The sequence below is a fragment of the Pseudorca crassidens genome, chromosome 16 (genome assembly GCF_039906515.1).
Source record: "Pseudorca crassidens isolate mPseCra1 chromosome 16, mPseCra1.hap1, whole genome shotgun sequence".
NCBI classification, from domain to species: domain Eukaryota; kingdom Metazoa; phylum Chordata; class Mammalia; order Artiodactyla; family Delphinidae; genus Pseudorca; species Pseudorca crassidens.
The window spans coordinates 80,453,078-80,472,638 of NC_090311.1; the positions used below are offsets into that span (position 1 = coordinate 80,453,078).

The 19,561-nt window shown below is 43.1% G+C and overlaps 1 protein-coding gene and 1 long non-coding RNA gene across 6 annotated transcripts in view; both read left to right on the forward strand.

Moving 5' to 3' along the window:
• LOC137209416 (uncharacterized) overlaps positions 1–19,561 on the forward strand; it is a 426,966-nt gene that overhangs the window by 184,868 nt on the left and 222,537 nt on the right. The gene's annotated exons all lie outside the window — the stretch shown is intronic.
• PCNX2 (pecanex 2) overlaps positions 1–19,561 on the forward strand; it is a 274,115-nt gene that overhangs the window by 33,171 nt on the left and 221,383 nt on the right. For all 5 annotated transcript variants that reach the window (XR_010936051.1, XM_067711081.1, XM_067711082.1 and 2 more), the window contains 3 exons: positions 3,392–3,539; positions 3,665–3,810; positions 6,165–6,258. Coding sequence is in view for 4 of the 5 variants with exons in the window: in XM_067711081.1 (XP_067567182.1) it covers positions 3,392–3,539; positions 3,665–3,810; positions 6,165–6,258 (388 nt within the window). In the remaining variant the exon portion in view is untranslated. The remainder of the gene's footprint in view (positions 1–3,391; positions 3,540–3,664; positions 3,811–6,164; positions 6,259–19,561) is intronic.

Sequence of the window (19,561 nt, forward strand, 5' to 3'; positions counted from 1 at the left end):
ATATTTTGGATATTAGCTCCTTATTGGTCATATTATTTGCAAATATTTTCTCCCAATCATTAGGTTGTCTGTTTGTTTTGACAGTGGTGTCCTTTGCTGTACAAAAGCTTTTAAGTTTAATTAGTCCCATTTGTTTGTTTTTGCTTTTGTTTCCTTTGCCTTAGGAAACAGATGCAAACAATAATACTACGATTTATGTCAAAGAGTGTTCTGCCTATGTTTTCTTCTGGGAGTATTTTGGTTTTTGATCTTACATTTAGGTCTTTAATCCATTTTGAGCTTATTTTTGCATACGGTGTGAAGAAATGTTCTAATCTTTTTCTTTTACATGTGGTTGTCCAGGTATCTCTATGGTACTCTTTTTTTTTTTTTTAAATAAATTTATTTATTTTTGGCTACATTGGGTCTTTGTTGCTGCGTGCGGGCTTTCTCTAGTTACGGTGAGCGGGGGCTACTCTTGGCTTTGGTGTGCGGGCTTCTCATTGCAGTGGCTTCTCTTGTTGCGGAGCATGGGCTCTAGGTGCATGGGCTCAGTAGTTGTGGCACGTGGGCTCAGTAGTTGTGGCTCACGGGCTCTAGAGCGCAGGCTCAGTAGTCGTGGCGCATGGGCTTAGTTGCTCCGCGGCATGTGGGATCTTCCCGGGCCTGGGCTCGAACCCGTGTCCCCTGTGTTGGCAGGTGGATTCTTAACCACTGTGCCACCAGGGAAGCCCTCTATGGTGCTCTTATTTCCAACCCAGGTCATCTCCACAAAGGCCTTTAAATTATCTTTAGGTCTTGGGGATATTCTAGAATTTGAGGTTATGGAAAACCACACCCTTATCAACAGCCTTTAAAACCATGTTTTTGTTTTCTTTTGATACAGCTTTATTTTACTTTGTGGAAATAAACAAAGACTGCTCAAATGAGAAGAACTAAGGCTATCATTCAGAGCTTGCTACAGCGAGAGTCAGCCACCAGCATTTTGGCAGCGACTCCAAGGCAGGCAGAGGAGTGGGAAAGCTTTGTAGTGGAAGAAAGGAAGGCTTTGGGTGTGATTGCAGGCTGTTGGCCTGGGGAAGCTGGAGGTGGGGTAATTAGAGCACCCTATGCGATTGGTTAGGGGAGCGTATTTGGCTCCTTCTGATTGGTTGGGTTTCTCTGGTTGGAAGCAGGGGCAAAAATTAGGGAAGCTCTGTTATTGTTCAAGTCCTGGCCATTTGGGACTGATTGTTATAGGGGTTATTATTTGGCTTTCTGAGCTATTTGCTAGAAGCAGTGGTCTGAGTTCCTGCAAGTCTGACTTGTATCGTGTATTGGTTTCTTGGCTGGTTACTGTAGGTTATGGGTTGGTTTTCTGGGCTGGTTGCTGTAGACTGTAGGTCAGAGTTCTGTATTTATATATATTGTCTGGCTATTATCCATTTGTATACTCAGTTTCTTCTAGACTTTCTAAGAAAATAATCATGATGCATGTGAAGATGATTATTGAAGAATTATCTGGAGTATAGAAAAATTGACAGACCCTAAATTTATAACAGTAGGGGTCTAGTTTAATAAATTATACTTTTAAATGTTGTATATACTTCAATTTTTGGATAATGTAGAAGAATATCTCACGTAATTAAATATTTATAATACTTTAAGATAAATAGAACAGCTATAAAACAACATTTGTTTTCTAACTGTTCTATTTAGTTTAGTAAATTATATTAATGTAATAGTATATAACTTCCATTTTTAGATGACGTAGATGATGTAGGAGAATGTCTCATGTCATTAAATATTTACAATACTTTAAGTCAAGTAGAACAGTTCTAAATCAACATCGGGATTATGACTTAAATTTTGAAAAAAAAAATGATGCCTAGAAAAAAATACCGGTGTGGTATGTCTCATATTGGCTCCTGTAACAGCATGGTGGGGTTAAGAGTAATTTAAGATTTTTTTTCCTTTTCTCTAGTTTTAAATTACATGGCATTCATGTGTATTATTTTTAGAAACAGAGAATTCCTATAAACGTGTATTTTTAAAGGGAAAAAGAAAAAAATAACCCATAGGTTGACATATGTAATGTGCCCATTTAAGGGAAGGAGAGACTAAGGTATTAAAAGCGAAGCAAATGGATGGGTCCACATACATGTAGTGTCAGAAGGTAGAGCTGTCTAAACATGCCTCCCTGCAGTTTTTACGTGACGTGATCACTGGCTAAAGCTGTTTGTTATGATAGCACTTTCTCACAAATGTGTTTCTTGAAAACTGTGAAAACTTCTATCCTGACAAGCTGTCAAATGAAAGGCAAACATTTTTGTACCAAAGAAATTCTGATCGTTTCACAGATGCACTGGGAATATTTATCTTCAGGACTCACTTGGAAGTCAGCAGTGTTTCTCTAAGTACTTCAAGTCCAAGGATGAAAAACTTTGTTGTATACATGATGATGTGATTTAGACCCCACTTCACCTTTTGAGACAGATCTTGGTGGACTTTCTGAATGCCATGTCTTGAAAGAGCCTGTAGGTTCAAACCACTCAATCGTGTTCTTCTCTCAGGCAAAAATTTATGCAGAAGATAGCTATTGGTATCTTTGGTCATGGGAATACAGAGGACATTGTGACCTTAAAAGTGGCCATTGGGTGTGTCTTTAGATAAGGACGGCTGACCCTCAGGGGTCATTCCACTTTGCATAATGGTGTAAACTAAGACCCTTGTTCTGGTCCATTATTTAAAGAGGATTCTAAAAATTCAAAAACCCGATATATACCTATTGATCTTGGAATTCTAATTCATCTTAAAATATTCTCAGGGTAAGGCGTAGGCATAGTATCTCACTGAGTCCTCCACAGTGCCAAGGTGTGGTTCAAGGTCAGCTCTACTTAATGAGCACCTACTTTATGAAGAGGCCAATTCTACCTTCAGCTTGAAAATTTAGATTTTGAGAATGAGTGAGAAGGAAAGACTGATAAGGTTTTAAAATGCAAAATGAGACTTTACTCCAAAATCGCCATTATTTTCCTCGATGCTATTCATATATGAGTTATGAACCTTTCAGGACTAAGTTAACCAAAAGGGTGATTTTCAACTGGGTAAGCCAGTGGTCACTGGAGTATTACAGGGGAGTCCTTGAATCCATATGTAAGGTGATGGTATTTGTAGATGTCTCAATAACATGTCTCTGACACATACACACTTCTGTTTTTCAAAAATATTTAGGTACTTTCGTAATTAGTAAAATGAAAATTTATCTAAATAAAATGTATTTAATTTATTTTAAATGTATTTATTCTGAATTCATAGGAGCTATTTAGATTTTCTATCTATTCTTGCTTCAGTTTTGGTAACTTGTTTCCAAGTATCTTCCCATTAATTTCTTATTTAATATGATGTTAACACATAAAGCAATGTTTTTCAGATAACCATTCCCAGGAGAAAAAGGAGGAAATCCTAGAAAGTGAGAAGCCCAGTGGACCCAACGCCAAGCAAGGAAAACCAGACGTGCAAAGTCAAGAGCACACCAGCACCAGCCCCGGGCTCACTGAACCTGCCAAGATCCCGACCCTGTAAGGATAACTTACGTCTATAGCTTCATGCTGGTGCAGCCTCACTTACTGGCTGCTTCTTTTAATGCTTTCTTAAGGGTAAGGAGGCGTTCCACATTGCTTCTGAAATTTTTATGTATGTTAAGTTTCCAGGGCAGTAGACAGAGGCAGATAATCTACAGGGTAACTTCCCAACAAGATAGTTCTGTGTTGCAAGTCATCAGTGGACCTGAAACATCTGTGCAAGATGAGATGTCTGTGGATGCGATGCATGTCTTTATCGATGAACATGGTAAGTCTTTAGAGCTCTTTACTCATGACGTAGAAGGGGGAAGGCTGGCAGCTTTCTCAAGGTCCCATGTGGTCTCTTAGCCTGAGGACAGGTTTCCCCTCTATCTGAAAGTAGAGTGGTCCTACGAGATCTTTCCTAAACTGAAAGGGTATGAAGCAAAGAGGCAGTTACCTAAGGATGCAAAAAATACATCAGTATAAGACACAGATGGTCCTAATTCAAAGCTATGGCAGCTTGATGCTGAGATACTGGGTATAGTACCTGGGGAGGGAGCTTGGTGATGCTACTCTCACTGCTTGGGGTGTGCGCTGGCTGTATAACTCACTCCAAAACAAACGCTGAAAGCTCTTTTCACTTTTAGCCCTTTAGAAGCAGAAAAAATTTTCGGATTTCTTTCAGTTAGCAAAAACATGTACTAAGGTAGGTCTTTCATAAAAAATGAGGTGGCGTGAAGCGAACTTAAAAAAGCGGGGGATACCTGTTCTAGACTGGAAGAGGAAGGCTTAGTTCTGCTTGCTCACACATAATGTTCTTAGAACAGAGTGTGCGCCCTCCTGCCTCAGGGCCTTTGCACATAACCGTGTCCCTGTGCCCACATTGTGCCATTTATCCTTCGGATCTCAGTTCTAAAGAAAGTTCTTCAGGAAAACCTTTCCTGGATTTCCCAGGTTTAATCAGGTTCTTCTGCTCTTTTGCTTTCCTAACACCCTATCCTTTTCCTTCTTTGAGACTGTTACAGCTTCTAATTGTTTATTGACTTATAATAATTTGATTAGTGACATTTTCTCCCTCACAGTTGTAAACTTTGGGAAGGTAATGCCCAGTACCTAAGAAATATTCATTGGATATATGTTGAAAATCTGACCCTGATATATTTTTAATACCTTGTTATAAAAAAGATTTTAAAAAGTAATAGAAAGGAAGGACGGAAGGAAGAAAGAACAAGAAAGAAAGAAAGAGAAAGAAGGAAAGGAAGGAAGAACCATTAAAAGGCAAATTCAAGGTTCCTTAGATAAGGGATATAGGTCTTAGTTTTTGTAGGTCGGGTCTTGGGTTAAGTCCCTTATGGATCAATGTAAACTTATTATTCTACTCTCACAAGGATCCTGGTTTGGATAATAAATGATATATTACCCTCTCTACATAGATCAGCGGTTTATAGTTTGAAGTGCTTCTGCATCTGCAGAAATACAAAGAGACTTTTACATTATGAAGAACGACAGTAGCACTTCTATCCAAGCCTCCAGAGGGGCCGTTGGTTGTCACTGTGAATGTTTCTTTTGGGGGTACAACCTTGAAGTTGAGGTCCAGCACTGCAGCCTACATTGCAGCTGCTCATAACAGACAAGGTTAATTATGCTTCCCTGTCACCCAAAACCTCTTCTGGGGAGAGACCGTTTACATTTACAAAGTGAACTGCTTTTCACACCTCAGTACCCTGAACCACTTTCGCAGGCTAATTTAGCTCCACAAATTAATTCCATCTCTTGCTTTTCCTCATTACCAGGCTGACATACCAGTCAGCAGCTGTGCCAATGCTCATCTGCAAATTCAAAGGTTGGGATGGCCCCTTGTGGTCCACCGATCAAAACCACACCCTTAATAAGCCTCTTCTGCACATGATACAAACAAAACAAAACCAAACCCAGTTACAGCATACACAGATCATCCTGACACGTGAAGAGAATATACAGAAGAAATGCATTGAAAAGAATACGCAGAAGGGGATTAGAAATGGTACAAATGAATCGATGAAAAGCAATTAAGTAGTAAGTAACTGAGTCATGTGATATCACTTATATGTGGAATCTTAAAAAATGGCACAAATGAACAGAAACAAACTCACAGACATAGAAAACAAACTTATGGTTACCAAAGTGGGAAAGCGGGGAGGGATAAATTGGGAGTTTGGGATTAACAGATTCACACTATTATACATAAAATAGATAGACAACAAGGACCTACTGTATAGCACAGGGAACTATATTCAATATCTTGTAATAAGCTATAATGGAAAAGAATCTGAAAAAGAATGTATATATATATATATATATATATATGTAACTGATTCCCTTTGCTGTACACCTGAAACTAACACAACACCGTGAATCAACTATACTTCAATGAAAAGTAAGTAACTGAGTCAAACTTGTCTAAGCATATTATCGGAGAGGTACGTCACGATTTTCTTAGCTAAGTTACACATTCTATGGAGAAATACAAAGAATGGACCTAGTCTACCAACAATTATCATTAAAATAGTCCAAAATGAGTTCTCTCTAACTTGGAAAAAGTATACGCGGAAATGATCATATACGAATAACTGTGTAATCTTCTTTGCCGAAATTTTGCAGGGGAAATTAAATCCTGTTACTTAAAGTCTGGAAATCAGAAAGAAGGCCCTTTCCAGCATCAGCCATCAAATTATGACGGCTTCTCTCACGCTGGGTAAGTGGGGCTTGTTCTCAGGTTGGGGAAGGTGTCGCGTTGCTGCCCCCAGCAACTTACACGCAACTGACTGAGTGTAAATGAAGTGAAGATCCTGGTGTAGAATGAAGGTGATAATCCGTCTGTAGGCGGCAAAGCATGTGGGTTTCACGTGAAAGAAAAAGAAAATCAGATATTGTAGAATAATTGAAAATAAACAGAACCACTTTCATAGTAGCCACTTCCAAAAATGAATATAACACGTAGGCATAAATAGAGGGGAGACCTGTGCAAACAATTATAGGAAAGGTGGTGATGCAGCTCAAGAACACGTTATTAAACTCGTCTCAAGGAACGGACTAGAGATGTGGTTAGTTCTCGTCTGCGCCGACAAGCTCTTTTGTAGATAGATGATCTAAACATCCTTTCTCTTCTCCTTTAGCGTGTGTTGAGTAACTTTCCTGATCACGTTAATTAAGTTGATGTTGAATCCGCTTGCGTATCCAGAACGTACGTGGATTCATGGTGGCGTTGGGCAAGCTCTAAATCTCATCACTGGTGGACCGAATTCATCCTTCGTCCTGGACTTCAGGATTCTTTGAGGATAACCCACAGGGCCGTGCCTCAGTGGCTTGCTCTGAGTAAGGGAGGAGACTTTTCATGTACATTTCTCGAGAGGTGTACGCCTATTTGAGGATGTACGGAAGACTTGTGTCATGTCACGGGGATGCCTTAGGCTTCACATCTGGAGAAGGGAGGCGTGTAACCCAAGGGAGTTACAGGAACCCTACTTCCAGATTCTGGGGTGCAGTGTTCCTTCCTAAGGTCAAAGTTTCCTTACCAGGTATGCCTGTTCCAGTGTGCCTAGAACAGAGTCTGTTCTTGCCCCTGCAATCTGGCCTCCAGGTGGGATTCTGGCATGTGGCAACCTTTTAGGGTGTCCTCTGGTCACCCCTGCTGCTTCTCACCTTCTCGGGAATGCTGGTGTCAGCCGTCACGGTAGATCTGATGGGTGCCCTAGGTGATAGCTCTCCTGGCCTCACCACCCCACCTGGGCGCCAACCCTGAAGCAGCCTGCTCAGGTCCAGAATCAGTCCTGGGGGGAGACGGGCACCGCCTCCATCACCCACATGCCTTCCACTCTTCCTCTGTCTCCCTCAGGTACCCAAGTTCCAATCAAAACAGACACAACAAAATTCTCCTTCTCCAGCCAGAAAGCATGCAAAGCACTCATGCCAACGGAGACCCAAGAGGAGAGAGCAGGCTGCCACCCCCATCTTAGTTCCAGCCTCTGAGACATTTTGTTACAGTGGTTTGATGAGTTCAGTCATCTAAGGTGGCAGCTTTCTTCAGACAAAATAATGACATGAGAGCACAGCTTGAAACGCTGTCCTGTTATTCTACAATCCTCAGCTGAAAGCTGTAGTGTTTTTAAACTAAATTTGGAACAAAAACACGCCTCCTCTTTTATCCCCAAATAAATTTACATGGCTTTTTCATGTTTATTTTCCCAGATAAATGGACTACGCTTTTCCCCGAGGAAAATACTTGAACTGCTTTTGCCGGTAATGCCAGTTAGAATAAGACCACATATCCAGAGCCTTAAAAAACGAAAAATACACAGTGTGCAGATAAGAATGAAAGAGAGTGCCTGTAGGGTTTTCAATAAGTCCCGCTTCCTTAGACCGTGCCTCACCAAGAGACACCATTAACTCACTTTCTCCCCTTAATTGCTCTCTCTTTATTAGTTTTCCTCCAACTCTGCTTTCTTTGGTTTCCTCTGCATTTCTTTCCCACGTTAGAGCTCTCTTTCGTTTAACTTGCCCTCCATTTCGAGACCTGCCGGGGCTTGGCTTTGCCACGGTGCATTCACTCTGGTGAAAGAGCTGTTGCCCAGGGTAGGTTTGGGCACTGCTGGACGACACCGAATGTGTTTGTGCCGAGTTTTCCTGTCAAGCCCTGTGGCTTAGAGGAGTCCCAGAATGCCATTACGTCCCTAGATCTGCCTCTTCATGTACATAGAACAGTTAGACCCTTTCTGTTACACATGAGAGAAATCCAAGTCCAACAGGCTTCACCGAAATGGGAATTTGGAGGCCAGGTAACGGAGACGTCTTGGGTAGATGTCTTTCTCTTTCTCCGTCACCCCTCCCGTTGCTCTGTTTTGACATCACTCTCAAACAGTTCACCCTGACAGTCAAAAGATGTCTGCAGCAGCCCCACTTACGTCTTCTCTCACTCATGTCCACTGGGGATAAGATGCTTCTTTCCCATAAACCCCAATTTAAGTCTCACTCTGTATCTCCTTCGTTCTGACTGGGCCACCTGGAACCCTGAGCCCGATTACCAAGGCACGTACTTGGCTGGCGTCTGTGTTCATACACAGAGCTGGACAGGTTCCCTCTGAGAATGCACGGGGGCAGCTCTTCAGTGGGAAATTTGGAGTTGGGTGGATGGATGCCGGGCGACAAACATCGGCAGATGACACCTGGGGCCCTCCTTCTGGTTAAATGACAATTGAATTAATGACTGTGCTTCTTTAAAGAGAATAACGATCAAATTTTATAAAAGCAGCTTTCTTTTATAAATGTCCCTGTCTGTCTCTTGCATTTCTTGTATGTGAGCGTTCCGATGGACAGGGTCGTGGCCCACCAGCACCACGTGCTAAGTTCTAAGTGCCTGACTCCCTGCTCTTTCCCCAAGGTAGTTTGACAGGGCATTGGCGTTAAGAGTTCTAGGAAAGAATGGCCCATAGCCACGCACATCTCTTTCTTGTGCCTAAAGATAAAAAAATAATATACCCGTCTGCTATTATATGTCTAGACTATTACTTGAGGATATACATGTCCTCTGTTCTATTACTCTTTGAAATAAGTTAGTCCTTTCGAGGGGACTTTGTTCTGGAGTACCGTGGCCTTTCAGTGGCACATTTGGTCATAGGAGATGTATGGTGCTTCCTGTTTGATGCTCGAGCACAAAACTCGAGTCACTTCACTTAGCAAAATTATAGCGTTGAAGCTGTTCCCGGGGCGGTTCTGGAAAAGCACTTACGGGGACGCCATCTGTTTAATTCATGCTCAGAAAAAATGGCTCAGTCCTCGGTAGAGTCAGATGATCTTCTGGATTTCAGCTGCTGTCTGACAGGCTTATGGTAGATATTCCAACAGCCTCACACTCCTCCAGACTCAGAGATGTTGAAAGCCATGCCACCCATGCACGGGAGGCTAATTTCTTTGGATTTGTAGTAAGCCTTGGCTTCCATGGGAGCGTGTGTTGTAGTGACGGTTTGGGTATTTTCGAATTGGTTGTATGAAAGAAAACTTGTGCTAAAATAGGATGACAGCAAGCGAGCTGGTTGAATTTGAATATATTAATCCCTGCATTAACATACCTGTGTGCGTGTGTCATCTGTTACTTTTTTTTTTTAATTTTATTTTATTTTTGGCTGCATTGGGTCTTTGTTGCCATGCGCAGGCTTTCTCTAGTTGCGGCGAGCGGAGGCTAATCTTTGTTGCTGTGCACGGGCTCCTTACTGCAGTGGCTTGTCTTGTTGTGGAGCACGGGCTCTAGGCACGCAGGCTTCAGTAGTTGTGGCTCGTGGGCTCAGTAGTTGTGGCTCACGGGCTCTAGAGCGCAGGCTCAGTAGTTGTGGCGCAGGGGCCTAGTTGCTCCACGGCATGTGGGATCTTCCCGGACCCGGGCTCGAACCTGTGTCCCCTGCATTGGCAGGTGGATTCTTAACCACTGAGCCACCAGGGAAGCCCCATCTGTTTCTTTAATGCTAGAGGTAAAGACACATCAGAGCAGCACACAGCTGATCAAGTGCAGTGACAGCGGGTCAGGAATTTGTAACTTGGAAGGGCCAGGGCACTCAACACCTTACACCTGCGTTCCAGGGCGCCTTTCTGTGGGAAGCAACGTCCCGGCAGTTCCTGGCCCTGAAGGAAGTGTTTTCCTGTCATAGTTACGGTGGCAGCAGCCATCGCTTACTAAAGATGTATTTTGCACTAAGCACTGTGCTAACTGTTAAATTACCCCATTTCATCCGCCCGACAAAACAGAGGTAGGTGATATTCACTCCATTTGACAGAAAAGGAAACTAAGACTGATGAAGAAACAGGCCCAACCTCAGTACCTAAGTAAGTGAACAGGGGACACTTAAATCCCACCCCCTGCACTGTCCCCCCAGCAGGGGCTGCAGCCTCAGTTCCCTGGCGCCCAGTCAGGTGAAGTGGGCCCAGGGTTGAATGCTAGGGGTGTTGGGTGCTGAGTCCTTTGGAGGGTATTTGTCCTGCCCTCAGAGGGCTGCTGCTTCTTATCTTCAGGGTGCTTATGCCAGCTTGGGAGGCCTGGGTGAGCAGATTTTCCAGGTCTTTCCACAAGGAGCTAGAAATGCCTATGTATCTGTAAAAATCTATTTTGTTTGATGTTGTTGATTTTAATTTTTTTTGAAATGCCACAGGCCACAGATGGCATGTTTGTGGCTGACCGCGGCCTGTGGGCTCCCTAAGCCCGGGCCCTCACCTGGTACTCTGAGACCAGGGTGGAGCAGCCCCCTTGCTAACACATGTGATCTCAGGGTGCCCTTATGCGGCCCCCCGCTCCTCCAGGCCCCCTTCGCAGCCCCTGCCTCACCTCTCCTCCCCCTGAGGCCCGTGGAACCGACCTTCAGCCCTTCCTCTTCCTGGTGTCTGCCCTTCTTTGCCTAGAACGCCCTTCTCCACTCACATCTACCTTCTGGAGTTCTCTTCCTTCAAAGCACACATTACCATCTGCCTCTTTTATCTGTCTTTCCCTTGCCCCTACCCTGGCAATAAATCCATCCCTCCATGCTGTCATCAGAGGAGTGCTTACCACATTCTCCCAGATGCAGGACACTCCCAGCTCTTCTTCCAGACTGTTCTTTTCTAAAGAAAAGTGGTCATGGCTAGGGGGCCTTGATAGCCCCCACTTAGCCCTCTGTAGGTAGGTGTTCAGTGAATAGTGCATTGAATCAAGTTAATCGTTGGAGATGACAAAGGCGGTCCGATCCGAGTTCTGGACAGCTGGGCATTTAGGGATAGCAGGTAAGAGGCAGACAGGAGGGGCAGAGGCGGTCCGTGAGGGCACTCGCGCTTTGTCCTACTTGCCGCAGGAGAAATAGGACCTCTTTGCAGAGAGAAACAGCCCAGTGAAGGTGGGATTAGCAAAAGGACATCCACAGACAACGCTCTCACCTTGCGGCTTTTGGAGGGGAAGAGCCAGAAGCAATAGCAGTTTGCCTGCTCTACATATTTGAACACAGAATGTTATCTTCTCCTTTTAAAAATGGGAAGAAACCCCTGCAAAATGACTTGTTTAACCCCTCACCGTCGAAATCAAGGTTGAGTCTCCAGTTAGGTTCTCCAGTCCCGTGTTCCATTCAATGAGGAGGAAGCAATTCTCTCTGTCCACATGGGAGGCAACTGTGATGGGAGAGCTGACATTGGGGTCCACACTTCCCTGACATCAGAGGGGTCGTGTCCTGTGGCGGGAACTTGAGCTTTCGCCTTGGACTGGCCCAGGTTCCCGTTCCTGCACGAAGAGTAACTTTCGGTTTGACGTTGAGCAGGTTTACTTAACCACCTTAAGCACCGGTTTTCTAATGCATAGATGGAAATAATACTAGTAATAAGTTCCGTGGGCGGCCTTGAAAGCGAAATGTAATAGTATACGCGGCGCTTAGCACAGTACCTCTCATAGGGGGCGCTGAGAAGATGTTAGCTATTGTTAAACTGCCTCCAAACAGAAGCAGTAGGACAGTGGCTGAAGTTCGCCATGACTTCATACAGCAAAAGAGCAAAAGGCCAAGGGAAGCCTTTCCTCTGGCGCTTTTATGAGTCACTTTACGAGAATTTAAGGTGGTTCAGTACTTTGTATTCTCCTTGTCAGCCTGTTGTGTTAGAACATTTTGGCCTCTGTGGCAGGTTTACAGAAGGTAGTTTACTATTTTATTTCTGGCTTTTAATGCCATTACATTTAGAGTTCTTCTACAGTAGTAAACATAAACTTTGATTTTGAACTTGGAAGCATTCCTAGTTGGGGCAGTTTCTAAGCCCTTTGGCCATGGAAGATATTAGAAAAGCAGCCTTTTCCCTCTGAGGCGACTTCAGTGGCTAGGATTGCCTCTAACTAGCCATTAAACCACTGATTCTTACTATTGGCAAGAACGCCATTCCTCTTCGCCATTGTTAAGCCCAGTTGCCATGTGACAGTTTTATATCCCTAACTCCCAAGTATGAATAGGGAATGGTTTGCAGTGTAACTTCCATGTCTCTTTGGGGATTCCTGGAGGAAACCAGGAGAGGAAACGAATTTCCCTCCTTGGCCTCTCTGTCGTTGTGGGAACCAATACATTTCTCATTGACTGCTGAAGAAATATAGGCAGTATTTTCCGGTTGTACAATAACTGTCCAGAAAGCAGGTACCTTTGGTAACACTATCTCATCTAGTTCTGCTTTCCTCAGAAACTAGAATAAGGGAATGATGGCTTGAGTTGCAGAATGTAGAATTGCTACTTAAAAAAATTTCGGAGGATAAATTCACTACCCAGGACACAGGACTGATTCAGCAGCTCAGAGCCTACGATGAGCTCATCTACCTAGAAAATCAAAGTTGAAGTAGGCCGTCTGCCTAGGAGGTTGAAGGTGAAGCTGCCTAGAAGTTGAAGTGCGTTTTGTGTCTGAAGGGTTCACTGCAGAGTGGACTTTTGTTATTTCCCCTGGAGGTCTTGCAACGAAAGCTTGATAGTTTCTGTTCTTTGTTCAGCAACGATTTACGTGTCTTTCGTCTATAAATTCTTCCAAGTAACATAGAAGAGCTTTCTCTCGTAAAAGATATATAACCATGCTTTAGTGTTAGAAAACCTTTTCTAGTGTCATAAGCAATCTCATGAAGATGCACATAAAGATTTTTTTAAAATGCGTATTGTCTGCTCTCCAGTGAAATCCTATGGAAAGACATAGTATTGATATTCATTTTGAGTATCTGTTCCTCATAAAATAGGTTTGGTAGGCTACTGAAAGGAAAGACTCATTCTGGAGCAAGTTTAGTTTGCAGGGTTTTTATTGGGGGATTTTTGTACCTCAATTGTTTCTATTTAAAGAGTAGAGTAGATTACATGGGTAATCATCTACTTATTTGTCCGGATTCACTTATTTTGGGCTTCTCTTTGTTTATGAATCGTTATAGTACATATCGAAACAGATATTGTTATGGTTATAAATTAGGCTTATTTTTTTTTTTTTTTTTTTTGCGGTACGCGGGCCTCTCACTGTTGCGGCCTCTCCCGTTGCGGAGCACAGGCTCCGGACGCGCAGGCTCAGCGGCCATGGCTCACGGGCCCAGCCGCTCCGCGGCATGTGGGATCTTCCCGGACCGGGGCACGAACCCGTGTCCCCTGCATCGACAGGCGGACTCTCAACCACTGCGCCACCAGGGAAGCCCTAAATTAGGCTTATTTTTGAAAGCTACTCTAACCTCTAAACCCATTAGGTACTATATTCCAGAGGTGGACTGAGGTGGACTTAATCTTTATGGCCTTCTCAGAGTTCTGACATTTTTGTTGACATTATTATTAGTAGCCTCTCTGACCCTGGTCTCGGTAAAGCCTCTGTTACTTACTGGGATCAGCTCTCAGGAAAGCCCTTTAAAGCCACCGTGCTTACGTGTGTACCTGGATCTCAAAGAAGGTAAGCAGGCAGAAAATTGTAAAAAATAATTACCTCTCTTAGACCTTCTTCTTAACGTAAGTCAGAAGAAATAGTGATTCCTGGTTTGCATTAGCTCAGCCAGAACGTGGGGCATGGATGTTAGTCAATTAGGTGTGCAAAATATAAAATGTTGTGAATTCTCCCAGTATCAGATATGCCCAGTTCTGTGTACCGTTCAAGCGTGAGTTGAAAACGTCAACTCCAATGATAAATATTTGAGAATATGTATGTAGCTGTCTCACTCTGTTGATTTGCATGATAGAGTTGTGTGTTACTGAGTTAATTAAAAACTTCTGGGGATTCTTGGTGCCTTTGGTCACCCACATAGAGGTGGAAGTATCTGGAAAAAAGCAGGTGACCATGCAGGGATGTTCCTCTGCAGAGTTCCTGCTGTCCATGTGCCTGTGTCCTCTCTCTTGTTTTCCAGTTGTTACTATCAGATCCTTTCACTGTAGTCCTGCTTTGTTTTCTTACACACACTAGAGAGATTAAACTTTCATCCAGGCACAGAGTCATAAGGATGGAGAGTTTATGAGGTTGACTCTAGAAAGACTTCTGTTCTCCGAGGCACGTTCTCTGAATCCCTGGGAAGAGGCCTGCCGCATGGTGGGATTCTGTCCCTGTGGTCACAGCCCTGGCTGCCACATGATGGCAGTCAGATCCCGTGCTGGAGGCCCTCACAAGCTCCCAGGCTGGTGTTCCCTTTTTCTCAAAGGCACAGACGAATCTTGCTGTCCTATAAAAGAAGAATTGTTTGCAGGCTTTAAAACAAGAATCCCTGTTCAAATTCTAAATAACAGGTTATAGTTTCCAAAACAGTGCTGCTTTATTTAAATATCCCACATATTGAACACATGGCTGGACTTTCATCTCTAGGCTTGCTCCTCTGGGTGGCTTGTTTCCATGGCCCCCGAGTAAGCCTGGGAAACCAGGAAGGACAGGCAGAAAAAGAGAGGCCCTCTTCCTCGGGAGGGTGGATTGTAAGTTTTGAGATCCGGGGAAGATGAAGAATTTCAAGGATTTCTTTCCACATCAATGGGAAAACGCAGCAGCACATGCATTTCAGTTATTTGGTGCTTACAGAAGCTTAGATGAGTGAAGACCTGGGGAGAGCAGTGTAGCACAATGGGGTCACTGTGACTTTGAGACCCAGCTCTGTCCATAAGAAAGTGCACCATTCTGGCCCCTGGTCCATCTTTATTTCCTTCTAGTGGCTGCTCTTTTTGTAGTTTCCACCATTAATCACTATTTCTGCTGTTGCTCTGGATTCGATCTCATTTAAATAAATTTATCTCTGCTCTAGCTCTGAACCAAACTAGTTGTCCAGAGATAAACCAGAGAGCAAGAAAACCAAGGCCAGATGTGCAACTGCTGCTCTATTGTAGTCAGAGTGTGATTACTACAGGGTTGGAATATTTCCATTTCCATCGGTATTTTAGAGGAAGAAATGTCTCTTGAAACTTAGCACTTTCACATTATATTTATTAATATGGGGGGAAATCTCCAGCCTTAAGTTAGTGAAACAGAGACTATTTTTTGAGATTTTTTTTTTTAATTGAAGTATGGTTGATTTACAAGGTTGTGCTAATTTCAGGTGGACAGCAAAGTGATTCAGTTATACATATATATTCTTTTCCAGATTCTTTTCCCATATAGGTTATTATAAAATATTGAGTAGAGTTCCCTGTGCTATGTGGTAGGTCCTTGTTGCTTATCTGTGTTTTTTTTGAGTAGAGTTCCCTGTGCTATGTGGTAGGTCCTTGTTGCTTATCTGTGTTTTTTTTTTTTTTTTGCGGTACGCGGGCCTCTCACTGTTGCGGCCTCTCCCGTTGCGGGGCACAGGCTCCGGACGCGCAGGCTCAGCGGCCATGGCTCACGGGCCCAGCCACTCCGTGTCATGTGGGATCTTCCCGGACCGGGGCACGAACCCACGTCCCCTGCATCGGCAGGCGGACTCTCAACCACTGCGCCACCAGGGAAGCCCTGCTTATCTGTTTTATATACAGTAGTGTGTATCTGTTACTCCCAAACTCCTAATGTATCCCTTCCCCCAACAGAGGCTTTCTGGATGATCCTTGAGCTCACAGCCCATAGGATAACTACTGTTCTCTCAGGAGAATAAGTAGCAGATAGTCTGAGAGAGATACAAGAAAAGGAAGATGGGCGGGAATTCTTGGGGGGTAGGTATAGGAAGAGCTCTGTCCACGGAGTGATTTTTTGTGACATCATAGCCTCTTTGGTTCCTGAGTGGACAAGCTGGCGCCCGTGGATTACAACTTCAACATTAGGACCCCAGAAAACTATGCCACACGAAGAAGATAAATCTCTTTATCCTCTGGAAGCAGCGTTACACGTCTCCTCCTGGCCAAATGGGAAGCCCATATACACGTGACAAGACAGGTTTTCTGGTGAGGACATACCAGTCATAAAGCTCAGGAAAGAATCTTTCTGGGACTTCCCTGGTGGTGCAGTGGTTAAGAATCCGCCTGCCAATGCAGCGGACATGGGTTCGTGCCCTGGTCCGGGAAGATCCCACATACTGTGGAGCGGCTGGGCCCGTGAGCCATGGCCGCTGAGCCTGCGCGTCCGGAGCCTGTGCTCCGCAGCGGGAGAGGCCACAACAGTGAGAGGCCCACGTACCGCAAAAACCAAACCAAAACAAAACAAAAACAAACATGCAAAAAAATTCAGCTGTATTGACACTTCCTTTTGGACCATTTTTCCTGCCAGGAGGCCCTGGCAGGAGGAAGGTTGCTCTGAAATAACTTTGTTACACCTTCCACAGTAGTCTGTTCTTAGTTTATTTCAGTTGGCAGTAGAGGGCGCTGTACACTGTCTAGATTTTCTCACATTTCCTTACTGCTCCTGCCTATTTATAGTCATCACCTGCATTACCTACAGTGAAGTCAGATCAGTCTTTTGGTTTTAGTGAAGTTCTGGCATTTGCTGAGTTTTAGGTTTCTCTAAATTTGTATTAACAAGATGTTTTCGATCCTATTGTATTTAGCTATGAAATGACAGAATTACAGTCCTCAGAGGTTTCTGTACAAAGTACAAAAGCTTGAATGAACACTGTCTTTATAAATCTAAATTTTTTTCTCTATTAGTGACACACATTACACCACTAGTATGGTCAGGAAGCAAAAGCACCCTTTATGGAACAATCATACAAATAATGGAAGGATAGGATTTTTAAGTTTTCAAAATCCATGTGCTTATCCCACCTGACTCATTTCTCAAACCCTGGTATTAATGTACGATGTTTCCTAAGTGGTTCTTTACTTAGAAACCATTATTGAACGGTTATTGAAGGAGGCCTTTATTGAATGTATCATCAAATAGCCATAAATGTCTCAAAAATGTAGAGAAATCTGTGTGTTTGTGAGCACGTATGTGAGAATAGTGGACGTATTTTAAACACTGTTCCTGTAGAATAAGCATTTGTGTATTTGTGAATACAGTAGAAGGGAGTTGGGAAAAAGAAGGGTCTAAAAACTTGTTAGAAACTTTGTAATGAAACGTGAGATTAGAAATCAGAAGGCATTACTACTCAGCCTTAAGAAAAAGAACAAAATAATGCCGTTTGCAGCAACATGGATGGACCTAGAGTTTATCATATTAAGTGAAGTAAGTCAAAGACAGAGAAAGACAAATACCATATGATATCACTTATATGTGGAATCTAAAATATGACACAAGTGAACCTATGTATGAAACAGAAACAGACTCACAGACACAGAGAACAGACTTGTGGTTGCCAAGGGGGAGAGGGGGTGGGGGAGGGATGGAGTGGGAGTTTGGGATTAGCAGATGCAAACTACTATATATGAAACAGATAAACAGCAAGGTCCTACTATATAGCACAGGGTTGTATATTCAAAATCCTGTAATAAACTGTACTGGAAAAGAATGTGAAAAAGAATATGTTTATCATGTATAACTGAATCACTTTGCTGTACATCAGGAACTAACACAACATTGCGAATCAACTATACTTCAGTAAAAAAATAAATAAAAAAAGGAAGGTGATGACATTAGTGCAACGTCTGCATTCTTGAGGTGGCTAGCGCAGCAACACAACTAAGGAGCCCGCGTGCTGCAACTAAGACCTGGTGCAACTAACTAACTAAATAAATATTAAAAGAAAAAAGAAAAATGCTGGAAACAATAATAAGATGTGTTATTTCAGAAACAGGAAGTCCAAAGGCTTGATCAGTGCAGGGTTGATTGGTCATCAAGAAACTAGTTTCCTTCTGTCTTTCAGCTCTGCTGTCCTCGGGCTTGTCCCTCACGATGGCAGTATCGCTGCTGCAGCTCCAAGGGTTTTTGATAAACATAGCGTATAAAGGTCAGGAGAGAGATGGTCTCTTACTTTTGTTACCTTTTAAGAAGTAGAACCCTCCTACACTGTTGGTGGGAATGTAAATTGGTACAGCCATTATGGAAAAACAGTATGGAAGTTCCTTAAAAAACTAAAAATAGAGCTACCCTATGATCTAGCAATCCCACTCTTGGGCATATATCCAGAGAAAACCATAATCCGAAAAGGTGCATGCACCCCAGTGTTCATTGCAGCACTATTTACAATAGTCAGGACGTGGAAGCAATCTGGATGTCCATTAACAGATGAATGGATAAAGAAGATTCGGTACATATATACAATGGAGTATTACTCAGCTATAGAAAAGAAGGAAATAATGCCATTTGCAGCAACGTGGATGGACCTAGAGATGATCATACTAAGTGAAGTAAATCAGAAAGAGAAAGACAAATATCATATGACATCACTTATATGTGGAATCTAAAAATGATACAAATGCACTTATTTACAAAACAGAAACAGACTCACAGACTTAGGAAACAGACTTATGTTTACCAAAGGGGAAAGATGGGGGGAGGGATAAATTAGAAATTTGGGAGTAACATATACATACTACGATATATGAAATAGATAATCAGCAAGGACCTACTGTAGAGCACAGGGAGCTCTCCTCAGTATTTTGCAGTAACCTATATGGGAAAAGAATCTGAAAAAGAATAGATACATATACATATATGTCTGTAATACAACTGAATCATGTTGCTGTACACCTGAAACTAACATAACATTGTAAATCAACTCTACTTCAATAAAAAATAAATAAATTAAAAAAAATTTTACAGGTAAAAACACTGAAAAAAAAAGAAGAAATAGAAACACTTGCTCGTGAGCATCCTTATCCACAGCTGCCTCCCCTTTGCTCTGCGGCAGCCTCTTAGGACAGCATTACGCTCCTGTGCCAGGGCTGGCCGGGGTGGTTGGCGTTCCCATGATGGGTGTGGGATGACCAGGATTTACCCCAGAGGCCAGGGAGGGACCTCATCTCTACTGAAGCACACCGTCTTGGATGATTGAATAAAACTGGAGTTCCGTGTCGAATGTGTGCAAGATGATAGCCCTTCTGCCTGAAGGTGGCATGGCACACGTAATTTTCGACTCTGAACGGCTCACGCAAGGTGGCAGAGGCTTACCCGTGACCTGCGTTAAGGATCCCTGCTGCTCTTGTGTTTGCATGTAATAAGTAGATGACTTCTGGTACTTCCAGGTAACCGAA